Source organism: Taudactylus pleione, unplaced genomic scaffold (genome assembly GCF_031769625.1).
Source record: "Taudactylus pleione unplaced genomic scaffold, aTauple2 ptg000487l, whole genome shotgun sequence".
In the NCBI taxonomy this organism is placed as follows: domain Eukaryota; kingdom Metazoa; phylum Chordata; class Amphibia; order Anura; family Myobatrachidae; genus Taudactylus; species Taudactylus pleione.
In genome coordinates, this window is record NW_028284889.1 from 2,960,603 (window position 1) to 2,982,804 (window position 22,202).

Consider the following 22,202-nt stretch of genomic DNA (forward strand, 5'->3'; position numbering starts at 1 on the left):
TATATGTGAGCTATCTGTAGCTTGCATCACAGTAAGCCATTAGCCAAATACAAGGCCTACCTTTTCATATGCACGGGGCTGGATCATTACAGCCTGTCCATAAGTTACATATTTGCTATTAGCATTTTGCCTCATCACCATCTGCTCTTGCCTATAGCATGCCTTCTATACTGACCCTTTCTTTTTTCTGACCTTCATCTTGACCCTGCTTTTGTATCTGCCTGATTTAGTCTTTGGTTGTCCGCCTGTGTAGTAGCACATTTAAAATGATTTACTCAAGTGTAGAATTATATTATTTACACTAGACTGCTCTTTCTACTTTTATAGTGTAAAATGTAGACAAATCCATTATGAAACTGACACAGACAATAAAATATAAAAGCAGAATATTTGTGTCTAGCCTTTGTTTATTAACATTTGTAAGAAAGGAATTTGTAGCATATAACTGCCCGTGTGGTCAGAGTATATTATAAATTGTGCAATTGGACACATATTGTCAGCTGCCTTAACAATTAGCATTAGAATTCTGTAGGTTGTAATAATAGTACGCTTAATAATCAGAGTAATTCACTGTACTGGCTGTATTTTCTCCCTGGTAAAAGTTGAGTATACAGAAATAAAATGCTTGGGAATCTAAGGTGGGCATAGAATGAAACCTCTTTGAACAATAATGGTTTAATGGGTAATAAATCGCAGGGGAGTAATACAACTTACTTATTTTTTTACTTAAAAATTTAAAGTTAGTAGCTTTTACCTGTTTGGCAGAACTAGTATGTATATAGAAAAGCTTGAGTTTTATTTATAGCATACAAATGTACAATAATAAAGCTTAATTGTTTTATAGTATACATATATAGTATATGCAGATGCAATTAAGCACAATCGCACAATGCTCGGTTTGACATTGTTGATATCAGCAGTGATTTCAGTATGGCACTTAATTGGATCAGTCCCCTTGAGTAGTACGTAGCCTTGAGTATCAAATTTTGTGTCACCTTTAACTGTTGAGTCTCAGGAGCATATTTAAAAATCTAAGGGCCTGATTTGCTTATGGTATAAAAGATAAGTTAAAATGGTCAACAATGTCTAGATAGACACCAGATGTTAGACAGACAAAAGGTCAACAGGGATGAAAGGTCGACATTGAATGACATCGGCAGGTACAACTGGTTGACAGGGTCAAAAGGTCAACACAAAAATGGTCAGCACTTTTTTTTTCTCATCTTCACCCTAACCCTCCCTCCTGGTGCCTAACCCTAACTGTCGGGGTAGGTGCCTGACCCTAACTTCCTTTCTAGTACCTAACCCTAACTCTCTGGTAAGTGCCTAACCCTCACCCTCCCTTCTGGTGCCTAATCCTAACCGTCAGGGTAAGTGCCTAACCCTCCGGTAAGTGCCTAAAACTAATAATAAAAAAAATAGTTTGTTGAACGTTTGTGTCGAACTTTTGACCGTCGGCCTTCTTCCAAGTCAAAATTTAGTGGGTCGACCTTGTGTCCCTGTCGACCTATTGCCAGTCTAACATTCGGACATTGTTGACCTTTTAACTATCTAGCTATAGTCCGGATACCCCTGATTTCAGCTCCTGTCATTTTACAGGCTGTGTTTGAAAAATTATGGTTATAAACTGATTGGTTGGAGCACCTGGGCCGTAACTAGGGTAGTGTGAACAGTGCCATGGCACAGGGCACCGCAGGGCAGGTGGCACTGTTTGGACCGGTCAATTTTCCTGTTTTTTAACATTCTCACTTGTAGCTTCCTGTTCTTTTATCCCCAGCATCTCCTGGCCTCTCCTATCTCTTCCCTGGCCCTTCCCCATGAGGACATGGCCCTTTTTCAGGTGCACTATCTTATGTCCCTATTTAATAAATGGGGGGGGGGGCACAATGCTCTCTCTGGCACAGGGCACCAAAAAGTCTAGTTACGGCTCTGAGGAGCACCATTTAAGATTAGTAAGGCGAGATAAAAAGCATATCACTCGTTATTAAATCAGGCCCTAAATATTTTGTGGTATAAAGGGCATGTGTTGAGTTTTCAGAGTGCTGAGTTGGTTGGCAGTCAGATAAGCCAAACAGAGCACCTGAGCTGATCAGCTTTATATATGGAAGCAGGGAATGGTTAGTCTCAGGAAAATGAAAACATGGGTTTAATGGCAGCCAAATAGGATAGAGCTGGTGTAGAGCTTACCCTTTAAAAATGTGGGCGAGGTAATGATGCTGGACCCGATGGACGATCTTATAGTCAATTGGACTGTGGGCCTGATTTAGACCCGGTCGCAAGCGCTGAGCGCTCGCAACCGGGTCGATGGTGGCCCCGTGCGAGACCCGATTAGCGACGGGCAATCCGTCACTCCCGGTCTCGTACCAAAGGGGGCCTGCTGTCGATGTTGAGTGACAGTACGCCCACTTTGGTGGGCGGGCCGGGGGAGTGGCTGCCCAAACGGAGGCGTTCCCATGTGAACGTCTCCGTCTGGGGCCGGCCCAACTGACATGACAAGACCTCACCATCGCAAGCCCGATGGTCGCGATGGTCTTCACCATCGCGACCATCTTCTCTCTATATATATATATATATATATATATATATATATATACACATACACACACACACACACACACACATACAGTCAGGTCCATAAATATTGGGACATTGACAGAATTTTCATATTTTGGCCTCTATTCACCACCACAATGGCTTTGAAATGAAACAGATGTGTTTTAACTGCAGACTTTCAGATTTAATTTGAGGGTAATTACATCCAAATCAGGTGAACGGTGTAGGAATTACAACGGTTTCTATATGTGCCTCCCACTTTTTAAGGGCCAAAAGTAATAGGACGATCAACTCAAAAGCTATTTTATGAACAGGTGTGGGCTATTCCCTAGTTATTTCATTATCAATTAAGCAGGTAAAAGGTCTGGAGGTGATTCTAGGTGTGACATTTCCATTTGGAATCAGTTGCTGTCGACTCTCAATATGAGATCCAAAGAGCTGTCACTATCAGTGAAGCAAGCCATCATTAGGCTAAAAAAATCAAAACAAACCCATCAGAGAGATAGCAAAAACATTAGGTGTGGCCAAATCAACTGTTTGGAACATTCTTAAAAAGAAAGAACGCATCAGAGAGCTCAGCAACACCAAAAGACCCGGAAGACCACGGAAAACAACTGTGGTGGATGACAGAAGAATTATTTCCCTAGTGAAGTAAAACCCCTTCACAACAGTTGGCCAAATCAAGAACACTCACCAGGAGGTAGGTGTATATGTGTCAAAGTCAACAATCAAGAGAAGACTTCACAAGAGTGAATATAGAGGGCTCACCACAAGATGTAAACCATTGGTGAGCCACAAAAACAGGAAGACCAGATTAGAGTTTGCCAAACAACATCTAAAAAAGCCATTACAGTTCTGGAACAACATCCTAGGGACAGATGAGACAAAGATCAACTTGTACCAGAGTGATGGGAAGAGAAGAGTATGGAGAAAGAAAGAAACTGCTCATGATCCAAAACATACCACCTCATCAGTGAAGCATGGTGGTGGTAGTGTCATGGCGTGGGCATGTATGGCTGCCAATGGAACTGGTTCCCTTGTATTTATTGATGTGACTGCTGACAAAAGCAGCAGAATGAATTCTGAAGTGTTTCAGGCAATATTATATGCTCATATTCAGTCAAATGCTTCAGAACTCATTTGAAGGTGGTTCACAGTGCAGATGGACAATGACCTGAAGCATACTGCAAAAGCAACCAAAGAGTTTTTTAAGGCTAAAAAGTGGAATGTTATGCAATGGCCAAGTCAATCCCCTGACCTGAATCCGATTGAGCATGCATTTCACTTGATGAAGACAAAACTGAAGGGAAAATGCCCCAAAAACAAGCAGGAACTGAAGACATTTGCAGTAGAGGCCTGGCAGAGCATCACCAGGGATGAAACCCAGCGTTTGGTGATGTCTATGCGTTCCAGACTTCAGGCTGTAATTGCCTGCAAAGGATTTGCAACAAAGTATTAAAAAGTGAAAGTTAGATTTAGGATTGTTTAGTTTGTCCTATTAGTTTTGGACCCTTAAAAAGTGGGAGGCACATATGGAAACCGTTGTAATTTCTACACAGTTCACCTGATTTGGATGTAATTACCCTCAAATTAAATCTGAAGTCTGCAGTTAAAGCACATCTTGTTTGTTTCATTTCAATGCCATTGTGGTGGTGAATAGAGGCCAAAATATGAAAATTCTTTCAATGTCCCAATAGTAAAAAAAAAACAAATAAAATTCAGGCGCATATATATATATATATATATATATATATATATATTATATATATATATATTACAAAGTAAACACAATTCATACATATACAAGTTGCCTTACATAAACAAGCTACATTTAGCATTCTCAGAAATATATGTACATGTATCTATACCTTGACAGGACTGGAGATGTGTCATGTTTTATATAATATCTGTGAAGTTGCGTGCAAGCACTTCTATGCCATTGGCTGCTCTGCCCTTCAATGGGATTAATGGACAGAAAGGCTGCTGTGTGTAGGAAAACCTATATACATAATCACATTATCTAAAAATGTTTAGATCTTTAAATATTTGCATATATACTGTATTTACAACTATTATGAAAAACATAACTAAATTTAAAATATTGGTAAGCTGGTACAGTTAAAGATAATGTACCCACTTTACATTATAGGTCTAAATACTGTATTAAAATGATTGGGCTATTACTAATCTGAAGCTGCAGTTGGTCAAAATGAAGCCTAATGCCATCTATATCCTATACTCCACGATGACACCTATAGTTCTCACACATAAGTAATGCACTGACTGTTCCTCGCCCTGGGGTGGTGATATGGAGGAATGACAGCATGCTTGCGCTAAGTGGATATGATGAGAGGTAGATAGGCACTTTCTGAAGGTGAACATCTCTGAAATATTGAACTTAAAAGGTACATTTTAGGTTTTCATTTATTTTAAATAAAAACGTGATTAAAAGGAAAGGATCTGTGCATTAATGAGATGTCCCAAGGTTAACATGTGTAATGTAATGCTACAAAGACTTCCTGTCAGCTTTGTGGGCTTCTGAAGCCCTGCTATTGCAGATGTCATTTCTGTCATCAGGGGGAGATTTACTAAAGAGATGTTAAGTAAAATCGGCGGATTTCAAGCTGCAAAATTTGCTAAATAGCACCTGATATGGAACGGTCATATCACCACATCTAATATGGCAGATACAATAATGATAGTGTTCCCGCTAGGCTGTTTTAGCAGGGCGCCGCACCATGCCCAATTTTAAAACAGCCTGCCCTGTGCCTTCCCCACCCACGGGCCGCAGTGTCCCGCACAGCATCTATTCACTGTGAGGGGAGAGCTTGGGGGAGGCCCAACACCTCTGAAAGTGCTGGGCATGCCCCAAGTGTGACAAATTGGGGGACTATTCTCAAGGACACGCCACAGGTCAGCCACGCCCCCTGTACTTTTAAACATAACCAATCCACTAATCTCCCTCCCATATTTGTTTTAAGATGATATTTATGGCACCTTATCGGGGGAAGGGGGGGGAGGAGATGTACTAAGCTCTGGAAAGTGGTAACTTGGAAAGTGATGAACTACCATCTATTCAGCTCCTAACAATCCTGTTGCAGGCTGTGTTTGAAAAATGACAGTTGGGAGTTGATTAGTTGGCAGTTTATCACTTTCCAGAGCTTAGTACATCTGCCCCCAGGTTACAAAATCAATAACTCCAACTCAGAAGCTTTAGTACATCAGCCCCAAGAACTCCAGGTAACTGGGTGAAAGTCCTCAATATCTCTCAACTTTATATGCCTATCCATGCCTCTAACCATCGTCATTGTGCATGTTTCATACACACAGTCTGAAAAGTAAAGTATAAAAGCTATGCAGCAATAAATCAGTGTTAAAACATATCACTGTTTGTAAATAAAACAATGCTTTATGGGAATTCTCCCTTACTTTAGGCTTTATAGATCTAGTACAGGAATTCCCCCCATTATGAACCAATCCCCATTTATTAAAAAATAAAACATTGAAATACATGGTCAGGCATTTGTGTGCTGCCCACAGGAGACTGAATAAAGGGATTTTCCAGGCAAGCATGAAATGCATTCTTCCTTTATCTCTTCTTCCAGCAGCATACTGCTTTCCTGGCCTTGTGCTGGTGTAGCTTTGTATCTCCTTGTACTCTATTACGTGCTTCATCTTTACAGCATGACACAATATCTTGTATGATGGTTCTTTTCTGGCATCAAATTCTATGTTTCTATTAGTTACCAAAAAGGTAAAATAAGGGGCAGACTAGATGAGCCAAATGGTTCTTTTCTGCCGTCAAATTCTACATTTCTAGAGGATCCAAAATAATGAAAGTGGCAAATTTGGCTGTGCAAAAGTGTTAAAATAAAATGAAAATTGAAATCCAAAATCATGAAATCCAGAATGAGATAGCAGAATAGGAAAAAGCTCGGGTAGGTAATTACAGCACAAACTTTAAATGCTAAACGCAGCATTTCTGCGTCCAATACATCATGTCTATGCGGTTTAATAAATTGGTTGTAAGGTAGCTCCTTATCTCACTGCTTATGAAGTAGAAATTAACTCATGGAATAAATCTTTAACCAGGGGTGACTGGTTGATGCAATGGAGGCTTCAAAAATATACTGGTCCTGATCGTATTGCTCATCAACTTGAAAGTAGGGAGACCCATGAATCTGAATGTGTTTAGTTCTAGTTTTGAGACCTTTAGTGAGGGGTTTCTGCAGAAAAGCAGTATCTTGACTCTATGGAGTCAGAGACAATTTTGTGTGGAGTCGGTAGAATAAAAACAGGTGAGACAGAAAACAAGAGACGAGGGAGAATGAGGAAAACCAGGGACATAGAGAAAAGGAGATTGGTGGTATATATATATTTATTAGTGATTGCATTAACTCATGTACAGGCATCGATGATTCATCATTTCCCAGGAACTCCTCCAGATCAGTATCATGCATCTCTGAACACGAGCCATCATGCTCTTGCAGAAAATAAACACTGAATGGCAGGGGGAGATACACAAAGTGTTGTTAACTGAGACAAAAAAAAAAAGACCAGCACAGAAGTATTCGTTCCCTGTTTTGAAAACAATAAAAGTTTCTTCACAGTGGGAAAAAAAGCTGCAAATCTGGTGTTATTAGCTAATATATATTGTTATTAGCTTGGAGAAATCTCTAGCATCAGGATCACACCTTTAGATCCCAGCCTAGTGTGGCCACTACTGTATCTTGTATTCTAGTAACCATACGAGGACCTTACACAAAAGAATAATTGGTCCATAGACTTCTGGTTATGTATGAATAGGTGTCCCTGATTTTCAGTCCAACTCATGCCAAGTGCCCCCTTTCCCTTACAGATTCCCTTGTTGAAATTTTATAGAATTTGAGCTATTCGTGATCTTTCACTGGCAGCTTTTAGTGATGCAGACCCTTTGCAGCAAGGCAGGGTTTTCTTACAAACTAGACAGCTGTTCACCAGATTAGTGAACTCTTCCTCTTAAATAAGAAGAAATGTTCTGCCTAAGTGATCCAGGTCTCTGTTCCTGCAGCTTAGAATACCTTTTAGAAGAGGATGTCTTGCCCTCAGGCACTTGTAGTCAGTGTCATCATGCCTACTTGGGGTTAGACCAAAGGGCAGTGACTGAAACCAACATGTGTGGTTGTTTTCTTGCTGTTGAAATCCAGATCAGATTACTTACATTTCAAAACCATTTATGTGCTCTAGTAAAACTTTTTTTATAAAGTACAGAGAATCTTATAAATGGATGTGAGTAGATGTGTTTCTGTTGTCTGGACAATGCCACCTCTGCATCTTCAAAAAAAGGAAAATACTAACATGAATCTAACTGAAAGTACTGCTAACTTTTCCATAGGTCCTTGATTATTTTTCCAAGAGAAGATTTGCACTCTTGGCAAGTCAGTAGAGGTACACTGGCATCAATTGCATTCTTGAGAACATTCCCAGTTTTCACAATCTTGTAATCAGAAACACATATGTTCTAAGTTTTGAGATAAATGCTTTTTGTCTACCAAAACAACAACAAAAAATATTTGAAGAGATAATTTTTTTTTCTGCCATCGGCAATTGGCCTTGAATATTTTCATTAGAACAAATGTTTTAGGCTTTTTAAGTTAATTTAAAGTTGAACCTACATCATTGTGTTTGTAGTGCGCATGTGCACCGTTATTTGGACATATCACTGATATGCATACACTTATACCTGGAGAGGTGAAACTGGGGTCACCCCTCTAGTGCTCTCTAGCTTTTGCTGATAACATATTGGACCTCTCTAGCTATTATTAATTACATTATTATTAGCGATGCACATATATTATGTAAAGTCACAACTGTCTATGGAGTTTTTTTTAATTATTATTTTTTAAAGTGGTGGACAATAGATGAGGAGTTGTTTGTATTTAATTACATTTTATAGGGAAAATACAAATTTTGCGTTTAATAACACTCAATACACAACTCTTTATTATACATTATATTTTGTAGAATTAGGTTAATGAGACTTTAGTATTTACTACCAATACTGTAAAGCCAGATTTCCACACTATAGTGGGTATAAAGCATACACACTTGATACAGATACCCAAAAGTATTTGTTGTCACGTCAAATAAATGGTGTAATTTATATAAACTTATATAAGAATTCTGACACTGGGCAGGGAACCTAGAATTGAAAATATTGGGAGTGTTAGCTTTGTGGTGGACTGTAAAGGGGTCTATCCATTAGCAGATACATTTGAACGATTTATCGTTCAGTCGTTCAATTTATCTGCTAATGGATAGGCTCTGAACGATGAAAATGCGCACTCCCGCGGCTGACAAATTGGGTCTTTTGTCTCTCTAACATGTTGGTCAATTATCATTTATCGCTGACAGATATTAGAAATATCTGTTGCGGTAAACGACGAACGATTTTTTAATGAAAATGAATAGAAACATTAAAAAAAATCCACTCCCAGAATGAGGTCATGCAATATCGTTCGTCGTTCGCAAAAATCTGTCTACATGACAGATATCTGTCACAGCAGCCCTAGGAATTTTCCAAAGATAAATCTTTTGTCTTTTGGCTTTCAGAAAGATCTGCTAATGGATAGGCCCCTTTAGGATGCAGAGCTATTTCTCTGAAGTGCTTTTGAAATCAGATGTGAATGAAATGAATGGTAGGCAAAATTGTGGAACTTATACATTCTTAAACCAAATAACCCCAAAAGTTACTCAGAACCAGTGCTATTTCAGCAGGAACAAGTTTCTTAACCTCTCATTAACTATGATGTAATGTCCTGGGCCAAAATTTATTTTCCATAAGAAGTTTTAATTTTAAAAGGCCCTTTCGAGTGCCTTAATTTCTAAATATTACTATCGCTCTCTCTCTCTCTCTCTCTCTCTCTCTCTCTCTCTATATATATATATATATAGATATAGAGAGAGAGAGAGAGAGATATTAATATTTAGATTATATATATATATATATATATATATATATATATATAAATAAAATCTCTATATAATGGTTTTTCTATAGCTCCACCCCCAGTTCCTGAACTTATTTTTCCAGAAAAATAGCCCTGTTCAGAACATTATATTCTTGTAGGTGTTCCTAGATCCACATTGTTAATATTAAATACAGCTCAAAGTAATCAATAGTTCTAGGGAACTGGTAGCATCTCTGAGATTAATAGATTGCAATGATCGTGTGTGGCATCTTTTATTCAATGTTATATAACACCCTGCCTGTCTTCCTAAATCAAATGGTTTCCTACTTAACTTTTTTTCTGTGATCTTTGTTTCGGTCTTGAAAAACTCAAAATAATAAAACAAATTTTTCCTGTATTTTAGGCATAAGACATAGCTGTAGATTTGCTAAATGCCAGTTTAACAAGGCCGCCAATTATCGAAAGATGAATCAATGCTAAATCAGTTAGTAAATTTACCACATAGGCTTTATATAAAAAATGTTTATGAGGTAGGGATCTTTAAAATTAAAAATTCTGTATCACATACACATTACACAGGTGGTACGTTTGGTTGACTTCTAAAACTATGCAGAATTTACATATTTTTGAACAGCAAATAAGATTTTAGTAGACTTGCTTTTATGATGCCAGGAATGGAGAAGACAGGATGTTCTGTATGGTGTTTGCTTAGCTTCTTAGAAAAATCTATTGAAATATAAGTTTTAAATGACTGAAAAAGTTGTGAACAGTTAATGAGAATTGTATTTAATGCTAAACTTAAATCTGTTATATTCTAACAATTTTTTTCATTTTCCTTTGTTCCCCAAGCCACTAAGATGACCTGCATGTAATTCCTGCATAGTTGTGATGGACAGAAAATTCAGCAAAGTCATGTAAACGCTAGCAGCGTGTGGACCAAACTCAGCAGTGGCACAAAATGGAGGAACTCTATAAGGAAACACCAGACCTACAAATGGACTTGAACAACACTTCCTCCACTATTTCAAACAAACTTGAAAATGGAGTTGCCCAATTGATTACTGCAGAAGCATGGAATATTAATCCCTCAGGTCTGATGAAAAAAGCTCTCTCCCCTATAGTGACTGTCCCTGCTGCACCCGTTCTTAGCCCTTCATCTGACTCCCAGAGTGGGGTAGCACTGAAAATGGCTGCAACTGTGCTTCAACCAATTTGCCTGGGAGAGAGCCCAGTTGTACTACCAATACACTGGCAAGTCGCAGGCAGCACACCACCTCAAATGAGCACAAATGGCGGTAGCACCCCATATGTTATAACTACACAAGGCCCTGTACCGCTGCCAGTGCTTTTGGAGCAACATGTTTTTCAGCATTTGAACTCTCCACTGGTGTTACCACAAGGCCCTCCATGCCCTAGTGCTACTATTCAGAACCACCTTTTCCCAGGAATTGCTGCTACAGTTGGACAACCACAAATTTTAGACCAGAAGACTTCTAGCCCTGTACAAGAATCTGTTCTGCCACCAGTTTTTCAGACACCAGGGTTTTCTGCTGTATTACAAGATTTGTTTCCTTTACCAAACAGTTTAGGCACCCCTTCGCCATGCCAGGTCTCTCCGGATTATGTGTCTGCCAATGCCCACTCTGTCCCGTCTCAAGTCTTTAGCTCACCTTTATCGCCTCTAGTTCCCCCTGCTACCCTCCTGGTGCCATATCCAGTCATTGTCCCATTGCCAGTACCTGTGCCTATACCCATACCTATCCCAATACCCATGCCACAGGCAGAATGTAAAGAAGATATATACCATCCAAAGCCTACAGTACAAATCCCAAAGATCTGCAAGGCCACCCAAACTCCTTTGGAGAAAGAAGAAGTCAAACCTTTTGAATTTACAGCAAAAACTGAATTTACACAATTTAATCGACATTCTGTCATTAAAATAAATAATGAAAATGAAGCACTGGATCTTTCTATGAAAAATGAGCCACTGGTTAATAACAATGATGTAAATAGTGCAGTGCTCCAGGAAGATGGTGTCTTAGATCTGTCAGTCCCCGTGTACAAGAGGTTTGGAAATGTAAGTACTCTCGTTGGCACATCTGTGCCATGTGGGTCTATGAATGACCCTTTAAGTCATTCCTTAGGTAAGAACTTCCCTGCTGCTCCGTTTAACCCACCCATGGTCCATCATGAGCCGGCACAGAAGCAAGACAGTAGGGTCATCTGCACAAACCCAGCTGAACTGATACGGCAACAAAAATGGGTTTCTGAACAAAGCAGCAGAACCGGTTATGAGCCTAAAGCTTCCAGCAACATTGAGCTTGTGAGTACCTCTCAAACAGCAAAAGTCATTGTTTCCGTGAAAGATGCTGTACCTGCCATTTTCTGTGGCAAAATAAAAGGACTTTCGGGCGTCTCAACAAAAAATTTTTCTTTTAAGAGAGACCTACCTCAGGACTCGATGATGCAGAACTATGATGTAAAGAGTCAGTCAGAAGGGAGAGAAAATGGGGATGCTTTACGAAAGCCAGTAAAAAACAGAAATGTGAAGTTAAAGAAAATTAATTCACAAGAGATACATATCCTACCAATTAAAAAGCAAAGACTAGCAGCTTTTTTCCCAAGGAAATAATTTTTCTCAGATTGCCACGTTAGAGACCAAATATTTAAAATAAATTAAACTTTGTTTCAGAGAAAAAAAAATTAATTGGTGTAAGAAATGTATATTTACTTACACAAAAGGATTTTGGGGATCATCTTAAATTAATCGGTCACGCTGAAACTGGGACTGCAGAGATGCATCATTTTTCTGTTATTAATTATATTGCATTTTCTGAAGGTACTCGAGCAGCAACTGAATACTTTTGCCTTTAAAAATAAAACTTTGTAATTTATTATATTTGGAAGGTAAATAAGTAATTACGTACAAAGTTTTTTTGTAACTTGTAATGGAAAAGGCCACAAAACAACTTATTTTTAAGCAGATTGCACATTTTATGCAGCTTTTACTAGAGTGGTGAATTGGCCAGAGCTGTTTTTACTGCCAAGATTGGCTTATAATGCTGTTTTTTTAATATTAACAGCTACACTGCATATTTAAAATAAATGTTCGTATGTGTTAATGATCTGCTCTACTGGTCTGTTTTAATGGTTATGTTGCCAAGCACTCACACCAATGCTTGAGGTGACCTTATTGTCTGCAGAATACTATTTTAACTGTTCCCATTCAGGGTAGGACAAAATAAGTAATCTGTATTCCATTGGCAATATCTGGAGAGTCAGAAATGTACAGTGCAAGCAGGGAAGCCAATCCCTGTCTCATGTTTCAAACCCGGGATTCAGGATTGAAAAAAAATCTCAGTCTTGGGATTTCCAGGAATCAGTTGATCAATGAAAATCTTATTCTGTACTTTTTCTAAAGAAAAAAACAAAACTTTCATCTTTCATGGCCCCCCAACCCCTACTAACAAGAATCAGGCTTTGTGTGACACGGTCACTCATTCACTTAACTCATCCTGTAGTCCTATACTTATGTCTTCATTCAGAGATAGTGCAGGCAGGGCCAGCCCAGGCACTAGCACCCACCAAATCCCATACCAACCAGCCAGTCCTCTCCTCCAGTCCTCCCTCTTCCTCTCTCAGACTGCACTGGCGCTGGCGTGCTACTCACCTCAGAGTCAGCCAGGTCTATGCTGAACATAGCCGCCGGCCGTCTATAGCAGACTACAAAGCGGTAGGGTGGGCTGGTACACAGCTGTAGAAGGCCCGGGGGCAGCATCTGAGCCAACTGAACTAGTGTTCAGCGCTGTCCCTAGGCTGAAGAGAAGATGTGCTGTGCGCAGCTTAAACCCAGGATTGGAGGCACTAATCTCAGGATTTAGATCCCAGCATTTTTCCTGCTATTTTCCAAGGATTGGCTTTCCTAAGTGCAAGCAACACATCAAATGTACACCATCCCAGTATTTTCCCATAACAGATACGGGTGTAGTTCAATTGTAATGAGTCAGACAAACTACTGGTCATTGGCTTTAAACAAGTTATTCCACCATCTTAATCAATTTAGCAGATACAGTGGCTGATCTCAATGCTATCTGTTCTGTCAAGAGCTAAGGATCTCAAACCCCAAACATACTGTATCTTTTTTAAATGCACAGATTGTTATCCTAAAACTTTATTTTAAACCTTTCAGAATGATTCACTAATCGACAGTGTGGGGGGAATTCAAATGTTTAGCCGGCGGCTTGTTTTTTTAGGCACCCGACAGAGCAATTCAATTGTTGCTCTGTCAGGGCACGATGTGTATATATGTAGCGGTTATGTTATATAGCACACTCTTTTTTTGGGGGGGGGGCGCGGTAGAACGCTCGTGCTTCGGGCGCCCTGGCCACATATGCTACACCTCTGCCTGTGAGTCATCTTTTAATTTGCAGGTGTTCATCATACTGATATAGAGAAAGGCTGTGCTAAACAGCCACAATACAAAGCAGATCATTTATGGCTGAGATGCACTGTGAGATGCTCTTTGGTGGTGCTCTCTCTCTTCATCAGCTTGGGTATGCCAAAGAGCATCAGTTTCCCGGAGAAGCTGAAGTTGATGGAAGTAGCAAAAGGTGCTCATTGTGAAATACAGAGTATGTGCACCTCTAGTTTTGCAGAGCACTGTAAAAACGTAATTTCATTTTGCAGTGAGGTTCTTGAAATATAATGGGGTGGTGAGGGTGTATTTTAGGGCATTCTTTGATGTGCAAAAGGCAAAGTCACTTCTACTTGGCTTCTTTGCACCTCTGAGCAGGCAGAACTCAGTTTTTGTCCTATGCTTTTAACAGGATGTATTTTGCACCTTCAGGTTCTATGCACAATTCACTCAATGTGAAAAAAAAGGGACCAAATGTGTCACATAATAAATGCTGTCCCTGTGTGTTCTAATTCTCACAAATTAGGCTAAACTGATAAGTATTTTAGGAAAACAAAACCTAGAAAAGACTACTAATGAAAAGGGCAGTTCTACAGCGGACATTGGTTGTACATGTCTAAAAATCATTAAACAGACTCTTGCTGCTCTGGTGCAAAACCATGATGTTCAACATTGGGCTTCATAACAGAGGTCCAGCTAAGCATTGTAGTATCCTTAGTGGGCCATTAGGAAACATATACTTCATATAAAGGATTTTGCCCATGCTGCTCCCTACCTCTGGAATTCTTTCCCTATTAGACTCTCCACTAAACTTCAAAAAGGGCTCTTAAAACAGACGTCATCATAAAAGCCATCCAACTCTCATCCTATCCAATCTGCGTCACCCCTGTCTGTCTGCCCCCCTTAGATTGTAAGCTCCCACGAGCAGGGCCCTCTTCCCTCATGTGCCTCTCCTTTCCCTTAATTACACTATCTTATACTCCCTACAATGGCACCTAACCTTTGGTTGCTGCCGTCCTGCTGCTCATTTGAGTGTTATGATTGCGGATGCAGCAATGTTTATAAACCATGTCCTTGTCCTGCATTGTTTATACTGTAAAGGTGCGTACACACTGGGCGATTAAAGTGGACGACTGAACGATAACGATATCGTTATTGTTCAGTCGTCCACTTTATCGTCCATTTTCAACACAAAAACGAATGATAACGACGACGCGAGTTCCCGCAGGTCGTTCGTCATTATCGTTCATCGGGTTAACATGCAGGCCAACCTGACGACGGCGTCAGGTTGCTGCATGTTGGGGAATGGGGGAGAGAGCCCGGCGCTGAACGATATCATTAATGATATCGTTCACCGGGTGTGCTCAATGTCATGAACGACATTGAGCACACTCTGCCGGGGACACACTAGACGATATCGCTCAGGGAGCATATCGTCTAGTGTGTACGCTCCTTAAGTCACTGTTTTCTTGTTTTGCTCATTTCTAAGGCGCTGCGGAACCCTTGTGATGCAATAAAAATAAATAATAATAGTACAGGAATATCCAGAGATGTGCCTATAGATTTTGCTGCCTGAGGCTGTTCCTCTCACTTATTATACAAACAGAAATAAACATTTGTACATGAATGGTGTGCTCTTTAAAAGACTGCAGCAAAAATGTGTAAGACACATCTGTAGTCATGCTAAAGAACCCCTTTTGACGCGCCGGGTCCCGTGAGAGTCTTGGTAACATCAGGTGTCTTTTGTTTGCCAAAAATGCATCTAAGGTCGCAATGCGATTTGACTAGATCGTACAGAGCAGACTGTGCTAATAAATTTGATATGCAACACTTGTATATCTATGTGTGACTCACAATCTGTATACGAAGTGCTACAATGTAGCGGCTACAGCTTTTTTCATTCAAAGTTCAGTTGTGCTTCATATACAGACTCATGCGACACTTTTATATCCGTGTGCACCTCACATTAATCAGCATAGTCTGCTGGTGCGTCCTAGTCGCATCTCGGGCAAAAACAAAACGTTGTCCAACACTAGCAGAGTTGCACAGGACCTGGCGGCTCACTCATGCCAGGCACGTTGCGCTGCGTGGTGTATTGAGGCTAGATGTATGAGGACACATCTGTAATACTGTCGTTTTTAGTTATTATTAGATCTTTGGATAAAGTTAATACCAGCGGTATTGACTTTACTTTAGCAACAAGAAAGAGTAGTCTTCTTTTTTTTTTTAAATGTAGCCTCTTTTCTGTTGTAGCCACTCAACACACCTGCTGTCTGGGACAGGTTCCATAGACTGCTTCTTTACAGGCACATATCTGGAAACACCATTTACTACAAGAATGAGCTCTCCTATCAAGAATGCTTTGGAGGTTGGGCTTAATGTAATTTGGAGCACGTCTAAAGTCTCATAAAACACATGAGCTGACTGAATGCAAGAGATACTTTGTGACCATGTATGTTTTTAGATTACATTAGGCTGCAGCAGTTATTTACTTTTGTCTGTGTGTCTCTCTGAATAAGAGACCCAATAACCATAAATACATTGATCTTCCTCATTGTGTACAGCACATCACCTCCAAGCTGACTGACTCTACTGCATGTACCAGTGAATCCATCTAGCCTAGCATTTCTAGTGAGCTCAATGAACAAACCATAATGCACAGCCTGCAGATAAGGCAGACCATACACAGAAAATGGAAGTAACACTCTTCACGTTTTTCTTAGCTCAGAATAAGATCAGTATCAGATACCAAATCAAGCTCATGTCATTCTTGTATTATCAAAATGTAACTAGGCCAGGAATTGCTTTTTTTGTCTAATCCAGTGAGTAATGTGACATCAGTAATGAGGAGCTTTTACAAACAGATATTTGGAACGATACAACTTTAGGGTAATTTACTAAAGCTAATAAAAATGAAAGGTGGATGTGTTGCCCATAGCTACCAATCAGATTATACCTAAATTGCATCCTAGAAAATGATAGGCAGAATCCAATTGGTTACTATGAGCAACACCACCACTTATATATCATGTCGTTATGCTGACAGCCCCACTAATGAATATCAAAACAGCTAAACTAGACCATCGATGGTCGATTTTGATCAATTATAAAAAAACTTCTGCGTTTAGCTCAGTGTTTCACAAACATTAGACAGTGACAGACAAACTTACTGATAGATGGAAATTGATCATCAAATTGTTACTGATTTTAAGCCCTAGTAATTGATACCAGTGATCATTGGTGAGAATCAGGTGTGTGTGATATCAATGATCGATGCAAACGATCACCTGCTGCTGTTCTACCTTCAATTTTAGTTTCATACTGGTGCATAGGGTTATCTACACATGTCCGATATTAATGAAATTAGATATATGTAGTATGTGATAATATACACATATATATTTTGGTCGCATATTTTTTTTCCTGCGACCTAATTTTTATAAGCGGTAAACAGTATAGTGTACTATTTACCGCCTATAAAAGTTTGGTTATGGAATATTAAAATTTGCAACAAAAAATAAATTATATTTATATACTAGTAGGACCTACCAATTGTTGCAGAGCGATTATTAATTCTATTCAATGATACTGAATCGACGATTAAAGTATTATGTGGATGGGGACTCTCACCTGGTTGTCAGAGAGATCAGTCAGTCTGCCTGCTAAGAGCCGTGCAGGCAGTGTGGTGGACACCCCTTCCCTCTCCTTCAGTCATTTCCTGCACTGGGGACCTCCGGACCCTGTCAGTCACAAGCGCCGCCCCCCCAGCTGCTGATGGAAGAAGCCCAGCAAGTTATCTCAGTAATGGCGTACCGATGAGGAGGAAGGATTGGTGTGTGAGAGTGTATAGCCTACTTTGAGGATTTCAAGGAACATTTCAGTGGAATCTTTATGTAATTTCATTAATAGTGGACATGTGTAGAATACCCTATAGACAGTGGTGTAACTAGGGTATTTGGAGCCCAGGGCAAATATGAAAAGGAAGCCCCCCCAGTAGTGGCCCCCCAAATGCAGTGCCCCATGTAGTGTTCCCCCTTATGCAGTGCCCCCAGTAGCAGTCCCCACAATGCAGTGCGCCCAGTAGCGGTATCCACTTATGCAGTGCCCTTTATATGGTGCCCCCAGTAGTAGTCTCCCCCCCCCTATGCAGTGCCCTTTATATAGTGCCCCCAGCAGTAGTCCCCCCCCCATGCAGTTTTCCCAGTAGTGGTCCCCTTATGCAGACACCCTGTAGTGATCCCCCCTATCCAGTGCCCCCTGTAGTGGTTATTCCTATTATTGCCTCCAGTAGTGGTCCCCCGAGTGCAGTGCCTCTAGTAGTAGGCCCCTATTATAATGCCCCCAGTGGTAGTTCCCCCCCAAGTAGTAGTCCCCAGTAGAGGTTCCCCCTCCTGATTAAGTGCCCCCAGTAGTAGGCCCCCCAATAATGGCGCCTCCAGTAGTAGCCACCCCTCCCCCAGTAGAGGTCCCCCCAGTAGTAGCCACCCCCCTCCCCCGTTGTGCAGATAGGTTAAAAAAATAAATATATATATATAAATAAAAATATACTTACCTGAATCCACGCTGCTCCTGCCCGCGACGCCGCTCCCGCCCGCCGGTCCGCCCGGGCTGGCGCGCTCAACATTATGGGACAGACGTCATGACGTCAGTCCCATTACCCACTGCAGGAGCCGGACGGAAGTCCGGCTCTTGCAGTGGGTGCTGCAGCAGTCAATGAGAGTCTATCTGACTCTCATTGGCTGCTGTTTAACACACGCATCACCACCAGCGCTGGTGGTGATGCGTGTTATGCACAGCCTGAGCCTCCTGGCGCTATTGGGCAAGCGCTCAGGGGGAGGGAACGGACTCAGGTGTGCAGCACAGGACCGGCGCTGGAAGCCTAGCGCCGGTCCTGTGTAAAGGTCCAATGGCACCCAGGGCACGCACCCCGCTCGCCCTGCCCTAGTTACGCCACTGCCTATAGATAACTCTGTACGCCAGTATGAAACTGAAATCAAAGGTGGAACAGCAGCACATGATCGATTACATTTACCATCAATGTCACCAGGGGCGGGCTGGGCTGGGGGGCAGGGTGCCATCTGCCCCCCAGGCTGGCACAATTGAAGTGATTCAGGGCAGCTTTGTGCTATTATATGTGTAAAGTGAAGCTGCCGTGGCTAACCAAAAATGGCTGCCCCTACAGCAGGCTTCAAAAACATGGCCGCCGCCAACCAATAGAGAGCTAGGTTTTCTTTCCCAGGAACCCAAGGGGCTGAAGAGTCGAAAAAGGGGGCGGGGCTTGTCAATGGAGTTTGCCAGGACTCCTGCTGCTCATGCCTTCCCCAGATTAACCATTACTGCTGCTGCTGCCTGTAAAGGGAGAGGGATGTTCATCCTGCTGAGTTAACTGACGGCAGGTAAGATTCAGCACGGGGCACACCATAGTACTGGGCAGCACTGCCAGTGGGCACACCATAGTACTGGGCAGCACTGGCAGTGGGCACACCATAGTAATGTGCAGCACTGGCACACCATATTATTGGGCAGCACTGGCACACCATAGTAATGTGCAGCACTGGGCACACCATAGTACTGGGCAGCACTGCCAGTGGGCACACCATAGTACTGGGCAGCACTGGCAGTGGGCACACCATAGTAATGTGCAGCACTGGCACACCATATTATTGGGCAGCACTGGCACACCATAGTAATGTGCAGCACTGGGCACACCATAGTACTGGGCAGCACTGGCACACCATAGTATTGGGCAGCACTGGCACACCATAGTAATGTGCAGCACTGGGCACACCATTGTATTGCGCAGCCCTGAGCACACCATAGTATTGCGCAGCCCTGAGCACACCACCTTACCCCGCCTTTGGTAGGCTGCGACTCCTAGCAGCAGTGTACTAAGTTACAGACATATCCACCTATGAGGCATGCCCTATGGACCATTATCTAGGCTACTTTCCCAAATGCCACAATCACAGTAACTTATGCCAGGTACACACTACGCCAACGGCTCAATTAAGTGACAAATCCACAGACCGAGCGGACAATTTTGGTAAGTGTCCACACTTACCAATGGGATGCTCAAGCTGTCTGGCAGACATCACAACTGGGTGTGCATTTAAATTTACCTGCACAGTAGTGATGTCAGTGTCGACGTTTCCTGCCGACCAGTGTATGTGTCGGTCGGTGGATGTACACAATGTATCTGCAAGATATAGTGCATCCATCATGCTGCACAGCAGACACGATATATCTTGTGTGTACACTCGAGAAAACAAACTTAATATATAGTTTGTCGGCTGTACTATCAATATATTGCATAGTGTGTACCCAACATTACTGTGGTTCTGCCTTTGTGCACGGAGAGTAATCGGGGACGGGGCAGTATGTGATTATTTGAGGTGGACCTTGGAGGGGCTGTCAGGTAGTTATTGTATGTACTGTATATTGCTTCCTATATTTGATATTGGTCACTAGAATAGTCTGTCAATCAAGGCTGGTAGGCGATATATTAGACTATAACTCTTAAGGCACACATCCACTAGACCAGAGGTTCCCAAAGTCCGCTGTTACAGTCCAGGTATTAAGGATATCCATGCTTGAGTCCAGATAGTTAAATCAAATTGACAGAGGTACTAATTAAGTCACCTGTGCTCAAGCATGGATATCCTTAAAATGTGGACTGTAATAGCGGACTTTGGGAACCTCTGCACTAGACGATTTATCTGAACAATAACGATATCGTTATCATTCATAAATCGTTTGCAAAAATGTCTTAAACGACCAGCGATGCGCGCTCCCGCTGGTCGTTTAGACATCTATCATCGATAACGTCAGGTTGAGCATGCTTGCAGATGATTGATGTGCCTACACTGAACGACTGCTCGCTCATTATAGACACATCACAGACTGACAAACAACTGCATGATTACAATGTCATAATCGTGCAGTCGTTTTCATATCTTTAAGTGGATGTGTGCCCTTAGACAAAATGATTTTTCATATATTTCATTACACATTTAAAATCGCTTCCCCGCAACTATTTTGCGATTGCAGTGCGCTGGTAGAAAAGCTGAGGCCACTGGATTGCATTTGCCCCCCAGGCTAAAAGTTTCCAGCCAGCCCCTGAATGTCACCCACACCTGATGCTCCCTGATGATCAGGGCTATCAATCATTAGGGACTAAAATCAGTAAGGCTTTTCATTGATACCCAATTTCCATCTATTAATATGTTTATCAAGTGGTCGATAATCGATGTTATGAAACACAGAGCCAGTTTTTCGTTAATCTATCGATTGAAAACGACCATTGATGGTCTAGTCTAATGATTTTGATGATAGATGTTTTATCATTGATAGACTATTGGTGTTCAGTAGTAGGACTGCCAACATAATGATATATCTGATATACAAAAGGAGAGGGGAATAACCTTGGGATGGCCTGAAATGTTGACCTTTGACTTTCTAAGCTGTGATCTGCTGATGAGATGTACTGAGAATTCTGTGGGGATATTAAAGAAGCCAGACAAGAAAGATACCTTATTGTGATTAGCAACACTACTGGAAGTATGAGTTGTGGTACGCAATTTATGACACATCACCCTTAAAAGATACCTTTATGGGATTTATTACCTTTAATCAAGTGTGAGTTTGGATACGCCACCATAGCAAATATAAAGACACCCTTATAGGAGTTGCTTTAACTTTCATGTTGTGAGTTTGGGGTACGCCCATTGTGAATATTGTTTGAGACGCACACACTTTCTATATTCTCTTCTGATAAAAGATACCTTTAAATACAGCATTAACCCACCACCATTGTTAGTGGGGTACGCTATTTCTAAAGATTCTAAAATACATGGCTTTTTAGACTGAAGGGCTTTAGAATTGTTGTGAACATACTACACATTGTTTTGTTTATTTTTTTTCTTTTGTATATATCGACTGAGTGAACATCATTCAAGGATTCTCAAAAAAGGAGACCAAACTTACTCATCTAACATCGATACACTTCTGCATATGCATCGAATTAAGAGATGTATTAGTATTTAGAGTGTGTAGCGTCGTTGGTTGTGTTTTTTTCATAATGATATAGATGTCGACATTTAAAACTGTGTACGTTTTGTAATGTCTATATTGTACTCCACACTTAAATGTATGGATGTAATAGTCCTATCAGGAAAAACACACACAAAACATTTCACATACGGACATTAAAATAATAGGTTTGGCTAGTAAATAGGATGCTATTAAATTCATAAAATAAAAACACTTTATTAAACAAAGATAAGTAC

General features: G+C 41.0%; 1 protein-coding gene across 1 annotated transcript in view; it reads left to right on the forward strand.

The window, feature by feature from the left end:
* Positions 1 to 12,628, forward strand: part of RAI2 (retinoic acid induced 2) — an 86,674-nt gene extending 74,046 nt beyond the window's left edge. The window contains exon 2 of the mRNA XM_088449500.1: positions 10,353 to 12,628. Coding sequence (XP_088305626.1) covers positions 10,462 to 12,135 — 1,674 coding nt within the window. The 5' untranslated portion in view covers positions 10,353 to 10,461 and the 3' untranslated portion in view covers positions 12,136 to 12,628. The remainder of the gene's footprint in view (positions 1 to 10,352) is intronic.
* Positions 12,629 to 22,202: the final 9,574 nt, after the last annotated feature.